The 19819-nt window shown below is 49.1% G+C and overlaps 1 protein-coding gene across 1 annotated transcript; it reads right to left on the reverse strand.

The window, feature by feature from the left end:
- Window positions 1–58: 58 nt before the first annotated feature.
- Window positions 59–19407, reverse strand: DGKA (diacylglycerol kinase alpha). Its single transcript, XM_065887317.1, has 24 exons — window positions 19370–19407; window positions 14636–14783; window positions 14142–14215; window positions 13687–13819; window positions 13362–13436; window positions 12856–12905; window positions 12423–12497; window positions 12104–12223; window positions 11876–11990; window positions 11216–11304; window positions 10960–11079; window positions 10666–10764; window positions 10409–10492; window positions 10132–10205; window positions 9746–9820; window positions 9267–9352; window positions 9086–9175; window positions 2325–2485; window positions 1982–2046; window positions 1655–1745; window positions 1173–1371; window positions 936–1056; window positions 684–744; window positions 59–409 (listed from the first exon to the last, which is right to left on the reverse strand). The coding sequence occupies exons 2-24, from the start codon at window positions 14697–14699 to the stop codon at window positions 326–328; spliced, it is 2205 nt and encodes a 734-aa protein (XP_065743389.1). The 5' UTR covers window positions 14700–14783; window positions 19370–19407; the 3' UTR covers window positions 59–325.
- Between the last annotated feature and the right edge of the window lie 412 nt (window positions 19408–19819).

The following is a 19819-nucleotide window of genomic DNA, read 5'->3' on the forward strand; positions in this document are numbered from 1 at the left end:
GGGAGAATCTATGTCAATAAAGGAGTGGAGGTATAAAGGAAGGAGGTGTACCACTTACTTAACAGATACCCCAGTGGGAAAAAAAGTCATTTTATTCAGATGAGGCACTTTCAATGTATTGTTTGTGATGTGTGTGTGGATGTGTGTGTGCACATGTGCATGGGGAATAGTGGAGATGGTGCAGGATAATAAATACTGTGAGGGTGAAGGAACACTCCCCTGAGCTGGCAGGAGTGTTTGGCAGCAATGTACAGAGCCTAGGGAGTAGAGTCCAGGCACAAGGAGGTGGGCTCAAGGCTGGCTTGGAGGCTGAGGTGTCCCCCCCTCAGCATAAGAAGCCAAAGAAATTGGAGGAGCGGGGGGGTGGGCCCACAAGCATGGGCATCTGGTTCCTGTGGGTAATCTTGATCTGGAAAGGAAGGAGGCGCATTCAGAGATAAGACCTAGTGCCTTGGGGCTGGAGCAGCAGAGATTTGGGGGAAAATCTGTAGGGTTCAGGGTGGGTTGCCAGGGTGCTAGAGAGGCCATGGTAGGAAGGCCAGGGGCTGAGAAATCAGGATTTGGGAGGAAGGGTGCACAGGGGAACTTGAGGCCTCAGCAGGGAGTAGAGAAGCTATGGAATGGAAATTTAGGATCCACGGAGGCTGGGGGTTCAGTTTTTGGCGGGCATAGGCAATACTCACTGTACAGGGTGTCTGCATCCAGGGTTCTCCATCAATTTGCATGGGGAGGGTTTTTGTGGTGCTGTGTGAGGTCAAGGCAGATTGGTGGCAATTTCTTTATCAATCAAGTACCAAAACTCTGTTCTTAGATTGGCCTTGAGACCCTTTGTTACTGAGGAAGGTCTGGTACAGTCCCTCCCCACCATTCCCATACCCTTCTGCTTTCCTGGTCCCACTCCTTCCCTCAGAGCCCCCAGCTTGAGTTTTCCTTACTGGAAGGTGATCTCAGAGCACTTGGCTAGCCGATGTCCAGCATTCTTGAGCTTGGTATAGATCTGGCCCATCTCAATTGCACCCTCCAGCCCTACTACTTCCAGCCGCTTGTCGCTTAGGTCTGGGGGGGTGGGAAGTAGGGAGACAGGTTTTGTAGAAGCAGGGTTCCTCTGAAGAGAGTCACACCTTCTCCTTAGTCCCCCCCGCCCACTCAGCTCCCAAGGCTGCTCCTCTTACCTGGTACACAGGTTTTCAGGATATCAGGGTCGGTGATCACTTTGGCTGTAGCACCTAAGGCCTGGTTGATCCCATGGATATCGCTGTGCGGTCTCTTGGTGTCACCCCAGAGGTTGGAGCCCCCATGCGTGCTCGGGATGTTTAGCACTGCGATGCCTTCTAGGGACAGGTTGCTCAGATCCAGTGGTTTCCCACAGATCTGAGGGGAGGAGAGCACAGATCCTTGCCTCACGGCATCATGATGGACGTGACCACTCCCTCCACCAGATAACACACTGGGAAGACTAGGATTTGGAGGTTTGCAAGAGGTGGAGGGAAGTAGGGACTGGTGTATCTTAAGAACTTGGGAAATCGGGATTAGAGAGCAGGGAGGTCAAAGTATAGGTTCAAGAATATGAGAAGTTCCTGAGGGCTCCTGTGGAGGGAGAAAGTAAGATATAAGGGGCTAAAAAGGATGTGGGGTTGGCTCTCAACACACCCACCTCAACTGTCAAAGATTCCTCCAGCTTTTTGCACGTTGAGAAGATGGATTCAGAAGTGGCAAATTCGAAGTACCATAGCTTGTTCTTCATTCTGTGTCGGCCCCACACCAGGCCCAGGAGGGAGGGGACAAATTACACAGTGCTGGCACAGGTGGGCTAAGTGACAGGGAAGGGCATCAACCTCCCAACTGCAGTCCCGTGGGGAACAGGGAAGCTTGGTTGAGGGGCTTCCTAGAGGTGTCACTGCCCGTCTAAGCACTGAGTCAAACTTGGCCACCACGTGGTCCCTGCTACTGTGTATGCCCACACCCGCCCCCTCTCCCTCACCTGCTGTTGAACTTCTCAGGATACTTCTCCCGCATGATGTGAAATCGGTGAGCAATAGAGGCATCCTGGGGAGTCCAGGGCATATGAGATCAGAGGCTGCCTCATTCATCAGCACAGAACCCTCTCTCTCTTTAACTCTCCAGTTTGGGAGTGATACATCCCACATTCTGTTTTTTTTTTTTTCGTTCCACATTCTTTTCTTGCAACTCACACCACTGTGTCCACTTCTGATTTCCCTGTGTCGCAGCTCCTTTACCCTCTACCTTCCTTTTCTGCCCTCCTCCAGCCTCTGCCTGCTTAACCCCCACTTCCTCCCGTCCCCCCCATGCCCCACTCCACTGACCACACCAATGGAGAAGTAGTTATTGATGATTTGAAAGGGGACTGGGTCACTCTTTTCTTCAGTTTGTTGGGGTATCACCTCCACAGACCATCGATCCATGTGTACCACCTTACTCGTCTCTAAATCCTTGAGGATCTTCCCCAGATTCTGTCCCTCATACCCTAAGGATGGTATGAAGACAGGTTAGCACTGAACCCTGGGTCCCAAATGGACCTCCTCTCAGCTCCCAGATCCACAGATTCCCAGGGTTCCTCTGCCCTGGTTCTGCAGATCCTCCAAGCCCTAAGCAGTGAAAGGGCAGGGTGTTCAGTCATGGCTCCCATGGACCAATCTTAAGGTCAGACTCTTACTGACCCTTTTCTCCACACTGTCACTGTCATGGAGGGTGAAAGTTCCCAATGTGTGTGCGCATCTAACAATAATGCCAAAGTTCATTTGGAAGAGTAAAGAAAACAGCCGGGAAAATGAAAAGTGCCGAAAAAGATAAGTGATGAATGGGAATAATCTCTCTCTTTCTCTGACGCTTCCTCTCCCCATTCTACCAGATAGAACACAGTATAGAGCAAGGGTATCAAAACAGGGCAATAACTGGCACAGTGCCTGGAATAAAAAGTTCAATAGTAAAGAACAGAGTGCCCAGAAATAGACTCAAGTATATATGGGAATTTAGTATATCATGACATTTTAAATAAATGGGGAAAGATAGATTATTCAGTAAATAGTACTGGATGTAGAAGTCACCCCTTACACTAAAATAAATTCAAGATGGGTCAAAGAATTTAAATGTAAGCAGAATTTGTACTAGCAGAAAACATGAGTGGATGTTTCATAATCTTCGAGCGGAAAAAGCCTTTCTAAAGCATAGTACAAAACTCAGAACCAAACAAGAAAAAGACTGAGAAATACAATTATATGAAAATTAAAAACTTCTGAAATCAAACAGAAGTAAAGCAAATATATTTGGAATTTTCAAAATTGCCACAAAATAAACTGAAATAGTTCTGACAAATAAATAAATAAAAAGACCTAACCAAGCAAACAAACAACTTCTGTACAGTTAAATAAACACACACCTAAATAAAAGACAACCTGGGAAAAAATATCTGCAGCACACATAACAGACTAACTTCTCCAACATTCAAAAAGTGCTTACAAATCACTATATTTAAAAAGTCAGGGGGACTTCCCTGGTGGCGCAGTGGTTAAGAATTTGCCTGCCAATGCAGGGGGCATGGTTTCGAGCCCTGGTTCGGCAAGACCCCACATGCCGCGGAGCAACTAAGCCCGTGCACCACAACTACTGAGCCTGCACTGTAGAGCCTGTGAGCCACAACTACTGAGCCCACGTGCCACAACTACTGAAGCCCATGCGCCTAGAGTCTGTTCTCTGCAACAAGAGAAGCCACCGCAATGAGAAGCCCGCGCACCGCAATGAAGAGTGGCCCCTGCTTGCCACAACTAGAGAAAGCCCACGTGCAGCAACAAAGACCCAACGCAGCCACAAATAAATAAATTTAATAAAAAAACAATAATATCATTAAAAAAAAAATTAGGGACTTCCCTGGTGGTCCAGTGGTAAAGAATCTGCCTTCCAATGCAGGGGACACGGGTTCAACCTCTGGTCTGGGAACTAAGATCCCACATGCCACGGGGCAACTAAGCCCGCGCACAGCTACTGAACTCGTGCACCTCAACTACAGAGTCCACGTGGTCTGGAACCCATGCACCACAGCAAGAGAGAGAACCCGCAGGCTACAACTAGAGAGAAGTCCGCACGCTGCAACGAGCGCTGAGAGGAAAGATCCCACGTGCCGCAATGAAGACCGGAGGCAGCCAAATAAATAAATAAATAAATATTTTTTAAAAAGTCAGTAGAAAAATGGCAAATAACTCAAGCCAATCACAGAAGAAATACAAATGGCCAATATTCATATTAAAGATGCTCAATATTACTGATAGTTAAAAGAATTGTAAATTAAAATTGTAAATTAGTTAACTTTTTGTGCCTATCAGATTGACAAGACTATGAAGAGACTGAGAAAGCCAAACGCTAGTGGGATTATTAATAAACTGGCACTCTCATTTGCTGTTAGTTGGAGCATAAATTGGTATTTCATTTTTGGAAGACAATTTGGCAACTTTTACCAAAACGTTATCAAATTTTATCAAAACATATTCTCTGACACAGCAATTCCACTTTCAGGAATTTCTCCTACAGAAACAAAAATCCACAGAGATGGATGTATAAGGATTTTTGCTGAGGTACTCTGTAAAACAGGAAAAAACTGGAAACAATCTAAATGTCCACCAGGAGGGGAAGGTTATATAAATTATGCCAAATCCATGCTATGAAATAATGTGCAGCTACTGAAATCAGAATGAAATCTCTGTGTAGTATCATGGAAAGTTCTCCAAGACATATTCAATGAAAAAAGAAGTCCCAGGACAATGTGTGTAGTATGATCCCATTTATGTTTGTTTAAAAGTTATGTGTGTGTGTGAAAACAGGAAAATGAGTGCAAATAGGAAACAGTTATCTCTGGGGAGGAATGTGGAATTTGGTGAGGGGGTAGGGAAGAGGAAACCTGTATGTGAAGACTCACACATTTTACTTTTTAAAACCTTCCACGGTGAAAATGTACTGATGCATTACTTGTGTAATTTTTTAAAAATAAAATAACTAGTAAAATATTTATACTCTGAGCCAGCAATTCCACTCCTAGAAATCTCTTCTAGAGAAATTCTCGCATCTGTGTGCAGAGATAGACTGCAGTATGGTGTGTAATAAAAAACTGAATGCTACCCAAATGTCTATCAATATGGGACTAGTTAGGGAATTCCCTGGAGGTCCAGTGGTTAAGACTCCACGCTTCCACTGCAGGGGGCACGGATTCAATTCCTGGCTGGGGAACTAAAATCCCACATTCCGCGTGGTACAGCAAAAAAAAGAAAAGAAAAGAAAAAAGTCTTCACTTCCTCACATTCCATCAATGGTTCAACCCACTATAATTTGCCTTTCTCCATACCACCCTGCTGAAACTCTTTTGGCAAAGATTGCCAGTGATTCCTGCCAAAACCAATAGTATATCTTTAGCTCTCATTTTTTTTTTTTTTTTTTTTTTTCCCGGTACGCGGGCCTCTCACTGTTGTGGCCTCTCCCGTTGCGGAGGACAGGCTCCGGACGCGCAGGCTCAGCGGCCATGGCTCACGGGCCCAGCCGCTCCGCGGCACGTGGGACCTTCCCGGACCGGGGCACGAACCCGCGTCCCCTGCATTGGCAGGCGGACTCTTAACCACTGCGCCACCAGGGAAGCCCTAGCTCTCATTTTAACACATGAAACTCCTCACTCAGCCTCTAAAATACCACTAAAGTTACAGAGGACCTGTTCTGTTTTTTCTTAGTCTCTGTGGTAAGCAAAACAACGGCCTTTCAGAGGTGTGCACAACCTAATCTCCAGAATCTGTGCATATGTTGCCTTAAATGGCGAAAGAGACTTGGCAGATGTGATTAAGTATTTTAAGATGAGATTATCCTGGATTATCTGGCTGGGCCCTATGTAATCACAGGGCTCCTAATAAGTGAAAGAAGGCTACAAGAAAGAAGAGTCATGGAAGGAGATTTGACAACGGCAGCAGAGCTTGGAAGGATAACATTGCTGTTGGAAGCGGGGGATATAAGCCAAGGAATATAGGCAGCCTGCAGTAACTGGAAAAGACAAGGCAAGGGATTCTCCCCTAGAGCCTCTAGAAAAAATACAGCCCTGCCAACATCTTGATTTTAGCGCAGTGGAAATGATTTTGGATTTGTGCCCTCAAGAACTGTTAAGATAATACATTCGTGTTGTTTTAAGGCACCATGGTGATTTGTTACAGCAGCAAGAGGACACTAATACAGACTCCTTTAATAATTCATCTTCTTCTGTTCAACCCTTAAATAGGGTGTTTACCAGGATCTGGCTGTCCTTATCCACTTTCTCTTCTTACCTCTTTCCCTGGGTAACTCATCTACTCTGAGAATGTCAATTACCTCCTAGAAGTTGACTCTCAAACACATACCTTCAGCCCTGACTTCTCTCCTAAATTCCTAACATCAATTTCTGACTACCCACCACACATCTCCACCTAGGTGCTCCACTAATACCTTAACTCAATACATCCAAAACCAAATCTATATTTCTTCCTTAAACTGGTCCTCCTCCTATATTCCCTATTTTTTTTAAAAAATTATTTATTTAATTTATTTTTGGCTGAGTTGGGTCTTCTTTGCTGCGTGCGGGCTTTCTCTAGTTGTGGCGAGCGAGAGCTACTCTTCGTTGCAGTGTATCGGCTTCTTATTGCGGTGGCTTCTCTTGTTGTGGAGCATGGGCTCTAGGCCCGCAGGCTTTAGTAGTTGTGACACGTGGGCTCAGTAGTTGTGTCTCACGGGCTCTAGAGCGCAGGCTCTGTAGTTGTGGTGAACCGGCTTAGTTGCTCTGCAGCATGTGGGATCTTCCCGGACCAGGGATCGAACCTGTGTCCCCTGCATTGGCAGGCAGATTCTTAACCACTGCGCCACCAGGGAAGCCCTATGTTCCCTATTTTAATAAATGGTATCCCCATTTGCTCAGTCCACAAACCTAGAAAATGTCTTAGACTTGTCTTTACCTCTTCCTCCACAATCCATTAGTTACCAAGTATTGTGGCTTCTACCCCATGACTCCACTGGTGCTGCCTTTGCTTTTGTGCTCATCATCTCTTGACTAGACTATTGCAATCGAGGTCCTGCCTTCTTCTTCCAATCCATCCTCCACAGAGCTCCCATAGCAGTATTCCTTCCATCAGTCCCCCTTTGAATCTTAGGATTTTTTTCAATATCAACACAAGTTTTCATTAGTGCTGTATTTATATCATTATTTTCATGATTCAGATGGAATTAGCAGAAACTGCTATGAGAGTCTTATTTGCAAAACACAAAGTGAAGACTCAGGGCTTCCCTGGTGGCGCAGTGGTTGGGGGTCCGCCTGCTGATGCAGGAGACGTGGGTTCGTGACCCGGTCCGGGAGGATCCCACATGCCGCGGAGCGGCTGGGCCCGTGAGCCATGGCCGCTGAGCCTGCGCGTCCGGAGCCTGTGCTCCGCAACGGGAGAGGCCACAACAGTGAGAGGCCCGCGTACCGCAAAAAAAAAAAAAAAAAAAAAAAAGTGAAGACTCAAAGTTCATGATTTCAAAGTGTCTAATACTGTTAATGAAAACAAAGTCAGATGTTGAGGATTTAAGCATGCCTCCCCCGCAAATGGTCATATGTTTACATACAAGATTTAAATTATATTATGACAGATATTTCTCCTTTCTGGAATAATATAAAAAGTAATTTTTATTATATACAAACTATAATTTATATATATAAAGTATTATATATGCACACACACACACACACACACACCTATTTTTTCTTTTAGTTACATCTTTCATGAGTTCCAGAGCTCCCCATGGTTCAGGGATTGCACATTCAAATGCCTCAGAGGCTAGAAACGTAAAGTGAATGACTGGAAGGGAGGTAAGAGGATTGTGGTGAATTGAAGGATACATGACCCACTTCTTAGAAATAACCAAGGTCAAAAAAATTCAAAACACTGCAAGACAAACAATACAAAACATTACACATCATTTCTGTGGGCTGTCAGTTTTCAAACTCTGGCAGGATGAAGTTAAAAACTCCTCACTACAGCATTCATGACCCTCCATTTTCTGGACCCTGCTCAATTCAGTCCTCCCTCTTCTCATTGCCCACTGTGCACCCTATGTCCCAGTCACAATGAACAACTCGCTTTCCAAAATGCACCACCATGTTGTTTGGTGACTCCTCTGGCCTTACACAACTTCTTCCACCTAGAATACTTTCTACTCTCCTTAGCAGCCTCCTATTCCATAATCTCCTGTAAGATCTCAGAGCTGGACTCTGAATCCAAGAGCCTCAGTTCCAAGACAACTTCCTCAATTCCAGGACAATTTCAATCTGCCCCACACTGACCTCTTTATCTACCAATTACATCTCTCAAACTTTCTCTTTGAAGGGAAAAAGAGACTAGAAATGGGAGAGCAGCTAGGAGACTGTTGCAATAGACATGGGAAAAATTATGAATGAATGAATGACCCCTGATTACAGCTGACCCTTGAATAACATGGGGGTTAATCTGTGTATAACTTATAGTTGGCCCTCCGTATCCACTGTTTCTCCACATCTGCGGATTCAACCAACCATGGACTGTGTAGTCCTATAGTATTTACTACTGAAAAATATCCTCAATAAGTGAACCGGCGCAGTTCAAGACCATGCTGTTCAAGGGTCAACTGTAATTGGTTGGATAAATGAATGAATCATGGCCAAGCTCCCTGCTAGCTCCATCACTCAGCATCTGGCTTAGCTCTTATACAACCTTCCTTATTCCCACATTGTCCTCTCTACCCCCATATTCTTTGATTCTGAGCCCTAAGACTTGGGAGAAACAGAAGGATATTTTTAGGTTTATAGGGAAGAGGACTGTCACCCTTGGCCCTTCTAGGTTCAGACTGTCATCCTTGACCCTTCAGGTCTTTGCTTCTTCCAGAGCTCTCTTCCTTTGGGACAATCCACTTTGGGACCCCCCCCCCCCCCGCCATCTGTGCCTCTCTTTTCCACCAAGGCTTTTTCTTCACCAGATGCCTAAATGTCTTCTCTGTGTGCCTTTCCCTACCTACCCAACTCCCCCATTCCCCAGGAAAACAATTTCTAACCACTTACCTCCTCCCCATCTTAGGCAACGAGCCAGATCATTTCCAGTGCCCAGGGGCAACACAGCAACAGGAGGCACAAAAGGCAAGTTGGCTTTGTCTGTGGAGGCAGGTAAGGAGATGGATGAAGGGAGTTAGCTCTGGAAGGCCACTGCCCCTGGGCCCAGCCCGGAGCCGCTCCCTGCACTGACCAATGGTCTCTAGAATCCAGCCTACTGTGCCATCTCCTCCACACACCAAAACCCGGTAATCAGGAACATCTCTGAAGAATCGGAGCCTGAGACAAAAGGTGAGAGAGAAGATGACGAAGGATAACTGGACTGAGGCTACCCAACTCTTGGACAGGCAGAGTAAGTACTTCTTGTCTCTCGTTCCTTACAACACCCTTCCCCTTTGTCAAGGGTAGAGAAAAAGTACAATGGGGAAATCTTATAGCCACTCCTTAGTGGTGAGGGAGAGATTGGTATCTCCATTCTTTGAGAGCAGAACAGAGATGAGCTGGAGAATTCAGAGGTAGGGATACCCAGCAAAAGCAGCATTCTGAAGTCTGGTTTCTTGGGCCTCCCCTGGCCCTCCCCTCCCAACAGGCACTCTTTCCTGCTCTCTTCCAACACACACAGATAGGCAGACACACACAAACCCTGCGATACAGCCCCTAACCTATACTCACCCTGGCTCAGGACCATCCTTTAGGAGGTTGAACACCTGTCGAGGGTTTAGTAGATACTGGAATTTCCAAAGCACCCTGTGTGGGGAAAAAGGAAAGCTCATGGCAGGGCATGGCATGGATATTCTGTACTCCACTCTCTCTCTCTCTCTCTCTCTTTTTTTTTTTGGCCGTGCCGCGCAGCATGCAGGATCTTAGTTTCCCCACCAGGGATGGAACCCCCGCCCCCTGCAGTGGAAGCATGGAGTCCTAACCATTGGACCGCCAGGGAAGTCCCTGTACTCCACTCTCTTGATGTCCTCAAGGTATGTCCCCTGCATACACACAGATACCCAACCTCTGTCCATCTTCCCTCTCTACTTTACAAGACCTAGTAGAGCTCTTCTCACCTCTCCCCTTGCTTCCCACCACTCTTGGGGTTGACAAAGACCAGAAGTGGGTGGGTGTTAGAAACAGGGTCAATCTGCATTGAGGGAAGAAAACAAGGATAAGGAAAGCAGGATTTTGTCAGAGTTAAGATGGGTCCCGGAGACAGGAGCAGAGGGCTGGCATTCCCCCCAGGTGGCTTTCTCCTCCCCCAGGGAGCAGGAACCAGTCCCCAGGTTCCCCACTTCATTCCCTCCCATGAGGTCCCCACCATGAAGCCCAAGCCTCTCAGCCCTGTACCCGCAGTGCCTCAGAGGTGCTCAAATTTAAATCATCCACGGTCTTCTGGTTTGTTTTGCTAATTTTACGCTCCTGTCCAGAGGCCTAGGAAGGGAAGGAGGCAGAAGGAAGGAAAACTGGATTGTGTGAATCCATAAACAGATGAGAGTCTGACTTGAATCCAAAAATATAGGCTCTCTGCTCTAAATGGCATTGTGTGCGTGTTTGAATTGGGGAAGCATTCCTGTCCCCTCCCAGCCGCTGTCCAGGGATCTCACAAGGACGCTGGGATAGATGGAAGACGGACGCAGGATGTGATCGCGGAGCAGCCCACAGTCACACTCATGGCCCATGGCTGGCAGGCAGTCGTCATGGATCTGAAAGACAAGGCAGGCACGGAGAGATTGTGGAGGGAACCCCGTCACCTCTCAGCTTGGGGTCTGCCACCGAAAGAGAGCCCTTGGGAGTAGGGCAACCAAGGCTGTAAGGGAGATGTGCGCGAGGGGGCCGCCGGAGAGGGCAGCTTAGGGAGGGGCCCAAAGCAAGGCTGGAGGGATAGCTCCCGGACTGACCTCTAGGTGGCACCACACACAATGCAGCCCAACCAGACTGTGGTAGATCCGGATCTTTTTCTGACAGCGGTCGCAGCGTCCAGATTCACAGCCTCCTCGCACCCACACATGTGATTGGACCTTGGGGAGAAAGGCAAACTCTTGTCTGAGAGGGTCTGAGCAGGGACTCGGGGAAGGCCTGAGGGCAGCAATGGGCCAAGAGCCAGGACCAGGGCCAGGACGGGGGTGGTGATCCGGTGGGCGTGGGGTCACTCACACCAATGTCCTTCCGAGACTTGGCATAGGTGCTGACTTCGCAGGGCTGGGCCTTCATGGCACACTGGTCGTGAACGACGTATTTACAGACTGGGCAAGAGTGAAGAAGGTCAGAGGCTTAGCTGCAGCCCCTCCCCCTATTTCTTCCTTACCTGGAGGTGAGACAGCATCACTCACTGAAACATGGCATATAACCCCTTGCTGTGAGGGTGTAGTACAGAACTCACGTTTGGGCTGGGGGCTCACCTCCAAGACCTGTGCCTTTTGCTCACTCTTCCCCCAGAAGAGCAATTGCTACTGCATGCCCAACCCCACTCCATTCATGTGTCAGGAACTGAGCTGGATGATGTAAAGGAGGCCCAGATACAACAGCAACAATAACAGCAACAACAATAATAGCTAATTTCTATTGCAGACGTAACAGTACGCACATGCAGTACATGGAGCACTCTTCTTGCGTCAACTTATTTAAAGCTCACAATCACCTCATTCTCAGTTGAAGAAACTAAGACTTAAAGAAGTTATGTGGCTTTCCCAAGGTCACATAACCAGTCACTGGCAGAGCCCAGGATTCAAAGCCAGGTCTCTCTAAGTTCAGTGCTGTGTTCCCACAGATAGCTGGGCTGCCCCCCCGGTTCCCACACTCCCAGGTTACACTCACGGTTACAGCTCAGCCCCTGTTTGCCAAGACCAATGCTCGACTCGCACAGGTTGCAGTAGACTGGTCGGGGGAACCTCTTGGGTCTCCACATGTGCTGCCCATTGTCCTTTAGGGTCTGGGAGGGTACAGCAGATGATGGGGAATGTCTAAGCCCTTAGAGTGCCAACCTCTGGCAAGTACAACCCAAGGCAACTGTTTTGCCCATCCTCACAAGTCTCTCTCACTCACCATCTCCAGACCCAGTAGCACTAGCAGTGGCACGGTGGTGGCCCCAGCCCGGAGCCACTCAGCTAGGGAGACAGAGCCACTGCCATCATAGTCAATCTCTTTCATCATCTCCTGGAGAATCTGAGCAGAGAATGTGGGGAGGTGGACTTCTGGTGTGAGTAACCCCTCAGATCTGACACTTCTCCACTGTCCCCTAGGACAGCCAGCCTAGCCATCCTAGCCAAGGGCACCAGGCTGCCTGTCAGAGATGGGGGGAGGTAGATAAAGGTCTCACTAGGGAGCAGGTACAACAAGGGACATGCAGGAAGAATTGCCTTACCGGCCTCAGCTCAGACACCTCCCAATCCAGGTATTCAGCCACTCGCATCATCTGTATGATGATTTTGTCCACTTCCTGAGGGCCGAGAGGGTAAGAGCCACAGCCATATCCTGCCTCACTACCACCATCCAAACCCTCCTCTAGAAATCAGGGTTCCTGAGTTCCACCCACAGACCCCCTCTCATTCTCAGGTGTCTCTGCCAAGTAAATGAATGTCTATGTGTCTGTGTTTGCAAGGGAGCCCCCAAGTCGTGCCTCCAGCATCCTCTTTTAGGGGTCAAGAGCTTGGGACCTACTCCCAGATTTAGTCCTAGAGGACTCAGCTTCTCCCTCTAGCTTCCTCTGCTTCTTAAGATCCTGGAAGAGTTGTGACGGGGGGCACAGACAAATGAACACGTATTCCCTTGCACAGCATACAGGTCCCCCAACTCACTGAGCTGTCCAGGATCCCATTTCTGTCCGTGTCGTACAGCTTGAAGGTGACTGTGGGGTGTTTTAGGGGGCCAGGGTCAGTTTGTGAGGGATACCCAAAGAATTCATAACAGAATACAGGGGAAACAAAGAGATAAGGAGAGACTTTTTGGATGAAGAGCCCAGGACTTGGGGCTGGGACTGAGATGGGAGACAAAATCGGAGGGGAAACAGGTCTGGATTCCACCCTTGGTGAACCTGATAGGTGAGACAGCACACACCTCCCACATCCCATCCCGGGTCCTCCACATGAAAATATACAAGACGTGGGAACTAGGGTGACTATGGTGGATGGCGTTAGGTATAAGGAGTCTGGGGAAACAGAGGAAATGGGTCCATTCTCTGGCCCCACCTTTGTCTGGCCTGTCAGCCTTTAGGAATCCTGAAAAAATGAGGGAAGGAAGGCTGGGGAATACCCTCTCTCCCTTCACCTTTCCTTCCCTCTCCCAGTCCAGAATGGTAACTCACACTCTAGCTTGTCTTCTGGCCGGCCACCCTCCAGAAGGGAAAAGTAGCAGGAGACATCACTGAGACACACCACATCTGGTTACAGAAAGTACAGCAGATCTGAGGTTGGGGCTCCCTCCAGTGTGGCTCTTCTCTTTTCCTTTGTTCCAACTCTTCCCTTTAACTTTCCTCCCTCTGGCTCCTAGGCAAGCCTGGCTACCCTCTACCTCTCCCTCCCACCACCCTGCCCCCAACATGTGACTCAATTCCACTCTCACCCCAAAACCCACACTTAATGTCACTTTTCCTCAGGAGGCCCAGCGCAGTCCCACCTACGTGACCATACCTTCTTTTACAGTCTCTTCTAAGCAGTAACTAGTCTGGAAGGATTGAAACAGTGCCAGGCTTAGGGGACTGGGAACATTATCCACTTCCAGATAGATTTTCAGGAATTGCTGGAATCCTTCGTACCCAATGGCCTATGATGAGAGCAAGCATTACCCTGGGGAGATCTGCAGGATGGGAGTTGGGGACTGAATTGGGAGTGGTGGGGACAGTGACAATAAGTGCAGAGCTGAGAAGCACCCAAGGCAGGAGTATGGTTTATTGGGCTGAGTCCTGAGTTACTAGAATCTCTTGTTTTGTCCTAAAGCAATAGTTGCAGTAACAATGGATGCTGGGGAGAGAGGATAGCAAGGGTTGGGCCCAGAATAATCCCTGGAAGTTGGGCATCCCGATGGAGTAGCAAAAACAAAGGTGGGAGGAGTTGGTGAAGCAGAGGATTTCCCAGCTGCCACTCACATCTCCTTGGAGATATTCAGCCATTTCACCATCCTCAAAGAGCTTTAGGACATCACTGACCTTTCTGGTGGAGTCTAGGATGTGAAGAGAGTGAAGAGAGCATGAGTTTGGTTCAGCTCTCCCTGCCCTCTGCCACAGTCCCACCCAGACATCCAACGGGAAAGAAGATTCCAGTGAGATGAAAAAGAAATTCCAAGAAGAAACACAGAAGTACAGAGAGAAAAACATTTCATGTCCTCCAAGGTGGTTGCCCTCTTTATCTCTCTTCTCTGAGATGTGGTGCAGGCAGTCAAGATTCAGAGAAGGTGGGTAGAGAGCTAAGACCACGGGCATCTTCCTATTTCCCTCGCCTCTTGCTCCCAGCCAGGCATATCTCAGGAGCATCCCGTCTCAAGGCCACTGGAGAAAAGAGGGGGAACTTGGGGGAATGACGAGGAGGAGGTATTGTCTAAGGGTAAGGTCCCCAGGACTGAATGACTGAGAGGAAGACTCACATTCCATGTATTTTTGCAGCTGGGCAAAATCACTGGGGCTTATTAGGCCCCTCTCCTTGGCCATCTTTCTTTTTTTCTTAAGGATGGACACGAAGACAGCTTGGTAGTAGTACTTCTGGCTCCTGGAACTCTGCTTCCAAGGGTAGCTCTGGAGGAAGATGACAAGAACATGTGGCAGGACTGGTCAGCTGTCTGGGTCTCTTTGCTTCTGTATACTCTGTTCATTTTCCACTCCTACTACTATTTCTGTTCTTTTCTTGTCTCTGAGTCCCTCCCTAAGTCTCTTCCTTTCCCTGTGTTCCTCTCCTGTGTGTCTCTATCTCTCCCTGACAGTGTCTGTCCGCTGTCTCTGTTTCTCTGACTCATCCCTGACTTTCTCTCCAACGTTTCTGTATCCTTCTCCAGCTCTCTGATTTCTTCCCCAGCCTGTCTTGATTCATCTCTGACCATCCCTCACCTCCCTGCCCCCCCACCCCTCTTTCCCAGGCTATACACGTCTCTGGGAGTGTGTCCCTCGCCTGCTCCTACCTTTTCTCCCTCCACCCCCAATCTCTGTAGTCTCTGCCGGGCCTAAGCTCTGTCCCATCTCCCTTCGCATCCCGCAGACCCGGCCCTCCGGCGGTTCTCACTGAGATGGCGGCACGCATCCCGGGCCACTACCCCATCTTGCTCCGCCTCCAGCCCCGGTCCCCAGCTCCGCTCAGCTACCACTCCCAGAGACACCCACGCCCCGCAACGACCTCTAGCGCTCCTGACGCGCGCGACACAGAACCGGCTCTAGCCGGGTCCCCAGCCCCGGCCCCGCCTCGTCTGCGTCCCGCAGCGCTCCACTGGGGAAGGGCGGGACCCAGGCACGAGAGATTGGGGAGAAGGTAGGGGAAGAAGGCTCTGAGCATCTGCCGGGCTTCTCAGCTCCAGGAGGGTTGTGCTGAGTGCGGGAGTCTTCCTTCCACCCTGCTAGGTTAGCAGTGTTTAGGGAGCCCCAACTTTCAGCTATGGGACCCAGGGACCAAGGAGGAGCCATCACGTGGATCATGCTGACCGCTGACCCAGGGGCCAAGCTGCAGAGGGCAACTTGCCTTGCGGATTCAGTAACAGCAATAACAATATCTTACATTAGCATAGTACAACACCACTTTGGAGTCAAACAAAACTGGGGTTAGTCATAGCTGGGTTCCATTCTTAGCTGTGTTACCACTGTGTGACTTGGGCAAAGTACCGCTATAAAATGGCAGAATGATACCTATCTTTCATAGTTGTGAGGATTAAGTCAAATAATGTATGGAAAGTACCTAGTATAACACTTGGCATATAGAGGGCCTACAAGGAATGGTAGTTATTGTATTAACAAGTAAAATCACATTCTATGAGATAGGGAATTATTGGTATAGCCATTCTACAGATGAAGAAACGGGAGCTCAGAGAGGTTGGGACTTCCCAAGGCAGGTGACAAGTGGAGGAGCCAAGGCTCCAACCCAAGAACTTCGTGGTGCAACCCCCTCCCCCACCGCCTCTCTGTCCTCCTCTTGTTCCACTCTCCCCTTCACACACTGCCTTCTAGTCTCACTGCCCTCCTTTCTGTTCCTCAAGCATGCCAAGTTTTTCCCTGCTCAGGGCCATGAGACTTACTGCTCTGTCGGCCTGGACCACCCTTCCCCACTCTTGGCAGAGCTGACTTCTTGCCTAAGCTGAAATGTCAGCTCCTCCAAGAGACCTTCCCTGATCATTCTGTCCTAAGGTAGCCCCCCTCCTTTGCGTAGCACCCTCCTTTGTTTCCTTCATAGAATTTATCACAACTGGAGATTATCTTGCCCATTTATTTGCTTCTTTGTTTACTGTTTGTCTTTTCCTACCAAAATGTAAGTTCCACAGGGCAGGAACTTATCAGTCTTATTCACCACTGTATCCCCAATACCTAATGCCCATCATGTTATAAGTGTTCCATATTGGTTGTACAAATAGTTGTATAAAGCTAGGGAGTCATATATGGGGACTCTTAATCCAAACGCGGTTAAATGGGATGCTAGAGTATCCATCTGGACAGTGAGGGGAACATGAGACAATGTGGGGCACATATAGTAGGTGCTAAATTAATATTTGTTAAATGAATGAATGATGCTAAAAAGCACTTATTGTGGTACTCCATCCAAGGCCCTGACCTTCTGTCTCCCCTCTGCCCACTTATTTAGGGTGGTTGGGGCAGGCTTAAGGAGGCAGTTAGGGTCTACTAGAATTTTTTTTCTGATGGTGCAAGAAACTTCTCTGTAACCTCTGCCCTTGGGACATCTCTGCCACTCACCTCCATGTATAGCATTCCTGTTCTGGGGGCTCTCTGGGAACACTTAGAAGGGGGTTCTGAGACACTAATATTATGGAGAAAGGACTCCACCCATCTGGTCCTTTCAATGACTATAATCTAACTTCTCCTGCCAACAGATCTAATGAATACATAATAGTCTTATGGCTAATGGGGTCTGTAAGGCTTGATTAGCCTCTCTGATTACCCCTGGGGATTCTTAGATGGCTCCAAGGTTCTAGGAAATGGAATCTGAGAGAGAAAGTGACAGGGAGAGAGCAAACAAGAGACAAACAGGAGAGAAGACAGAATACTTCTCTCTTGCCTGTCTTTTCACAAGCCCCCCGGTCTTACATGTAGTATATAGTAGAAGTTAAAAGAATGGACTTTTGAATTAGATAGGCTTGGATTAGAATTCTAGCTCTTGGGACTTCCCTGGCATTCCAGTGGTTAAGACTCCGCGCTTCCAATGCAAGGGGTGTGGGTTCGATCACTGGTCAGGGAACTAAGATTCCACATGCCACGCAGCATGGCCAAAAAAAAGAAAAAAAGAATTCTAGCTCTTGGGCGAGTTATTTCATCTCCTTGAACCTGTTTTCTTATCAGTAAAATGGTTACCTGGAGAAATCAGTCACCATGGGGGGGTTAAATAAGGTAATACATGCAATATACTTAGCAAACTGCATGGCACAGAGAAAGAACTCAGGAAACATTAGCTATTATTATTATTATTATTATTATACAAGGGTGGTACCTAGAGAAACATATCTGGAGATTAGGAAAAATGATGCCTTGGACCCAGGATGGCATAAATTCTAGGGACTCCCAGCAGCAGTGAACCCCAAGTTGTATACCTTCCCACTTGTGTCATGTCTCAGGCACAGGCATGTAATATCAGGATCCTGCATTTTGCCTCTGGTAGGGTGAGGACGTGGCTATAGAAACTAGACTATCAGGGTCCAAGGACACCCCTGGGCTGGGACCTTGGACATAAAGGCTCCTGGGATTTTTTCAGTTGTGCAGGGCCTTAAAGATCTGGAACAAGTCCAATTTTGTCCTGCTCCATCCCAGCCCTGAGGCTGTAACCTAGGCTAGTCCAGACCGAGGCTAGGGCTGGGAGGGTGGGGTCTGCTGCCCAACCGCCAGCTATTTGTGACTCACCCTTCCCCTCCCTCCTCTGGTTTCCCTGCCTGCCCCTACCAACTTGGGGTGAGAAAGTAAGAAGTTGACTTGGAGGCAGAGAATCCTAGAACGTCCTCAGAGCTGGGAGGCACAAACTGTCTTATTTTACAGAGGAAGAAACTGAGGCCCAGAGAGAGAGCCACTCTCTCAGGGTCACACCCAGACTCTAGACATAGTGTCCTTAGTCCATTCCATTAAATCTTAGTGTCTCTGGTCTTCTAGATCTTATTTTAAACATTAAATACTAAAATTGCTGGTAACTGAGAGATAACTATGATTTCCAAAGCCAGTGCTAACATTTAAAGTTTCCTTTTTCACATCAACACTCATTGCTCACATTCCAAGTCATGTAGTTTACCATTACCCAAGAATCAGCTATGCCCCCAGAACACTCAGGCTGACCCAGCAAGGATCCCCAAGGGGCAGGCACTCCCTTTTGAGGGCCCAGACCTGATTACCTGGACTTCTGAATCCCTTAACCACACCAGGGCTTACATCCTCCTCCTGTTTCTGAAGACTGAGGGAGGGTCTCTTCCTTCCTGCCCATCCCTGCTACCAGTCAGTGGCCCCTGAGAGGGAATCATTTGGCTTGAAGCCTTAATATTTGTTAAGCCTCCACAAACATCGCAGATGGTAGTGTTGCCTGATTGAGGGGGTGGTGTTTGTGTGTGTGTGGGTGGGTGTCATTGTGCAGTACAGGAGGAAGTTACGATGTTGGCACGCTTGGGGGATGTGGGCTCATACGGTTAAGAGGTTGAGGAGATGCCCAGCAATATTTGCATTTCTTCCTCAGTAAAGCTCATTTCCCCCACTGAAAGGTGAAAAGTAGGATTCAGACCCAGGTAGTTTCAGAAACTTCCCGGTGACAGGTGTGGAAAGGAGAGGGGTGGGAAGTTGGGGACCAGGAGGCCAAACAAGAACCCTTCTCCACCCGTGCAGCGCTGTGCAGGTTCCAAAATGGACTTTCCTCCAACTCGGGTCCCCAGGAGCCAGCTTCAGCATCTGTCCGAATCATCGGGACAGATGGAGGGCAAGGTCTGCGGGAAACACTGCTTACGGGGTTCTGGGCCAGCCCTCCCGCTGCCCCCCGCTCCTGGCGCAAACGCTTCTAGCTACCCGCTCCAGCTGTCACGCTTCCTCCTTCTCGGCCCAGCAGCCCTACCCTAGCCCGTGGGGCGTCCCTCCCGCGGCCCCCGCCCCGGCCTGCTCCGGTGCGGGAGGGCGGGAGGCGGCAGGGGGCTCGCGGGGGTCTCTACCTTGCCTGCGGAGGGCGCGCGGTCGGAGCTGGAGCGCCGGCGCGGGAGCTGGAGCCCGAGCTGGGCTGGAGGGGACGGGCCAGGCAGACGCGGCCGCCGCGGGGCCGCCCCGCTCCTGACGACACAGCTGCCCGCCCCCCACCCCAGAAGGCCCGCCCGCCGGCGCCCGCGCCCGGCGCCGGGCGCCCCTAACTCTGGAAACTTCTAGTTCACCAGACCCGATTCCTCCCTCCCCCGATTATCTCCAGGGCTCTGGTCTGTGCCACTTTCTCCACATTCCTGCGCAGCTCATCTTCCCGCCCCGGTAACAGCTCTGTATCTGTCTTTCCGATCACTCACAGCCTCTCCCCGCATCCCAACCCTGGGAGGCCAAGGTAGGGGGCGGGGCCGCTGATGAGACAGCTTGGCTGTTGCCCACCCAGCCAACTTCTCACCCTCTCCTAACTGCTG

This window comes from Phocoena phocoena, chromosome 11 (assembly GCF_963924675.1).
Source record: "Phocoena phocoena chromosome 11, mPhoPho1.1, whole genome shotgun sequence".
Lineage (NCBI taxonomy): Eukaryota > Metazoa > Chordata > Mammalia > Artiodactyla > Phocoenidae > Phocoena > Phocoena phocoena.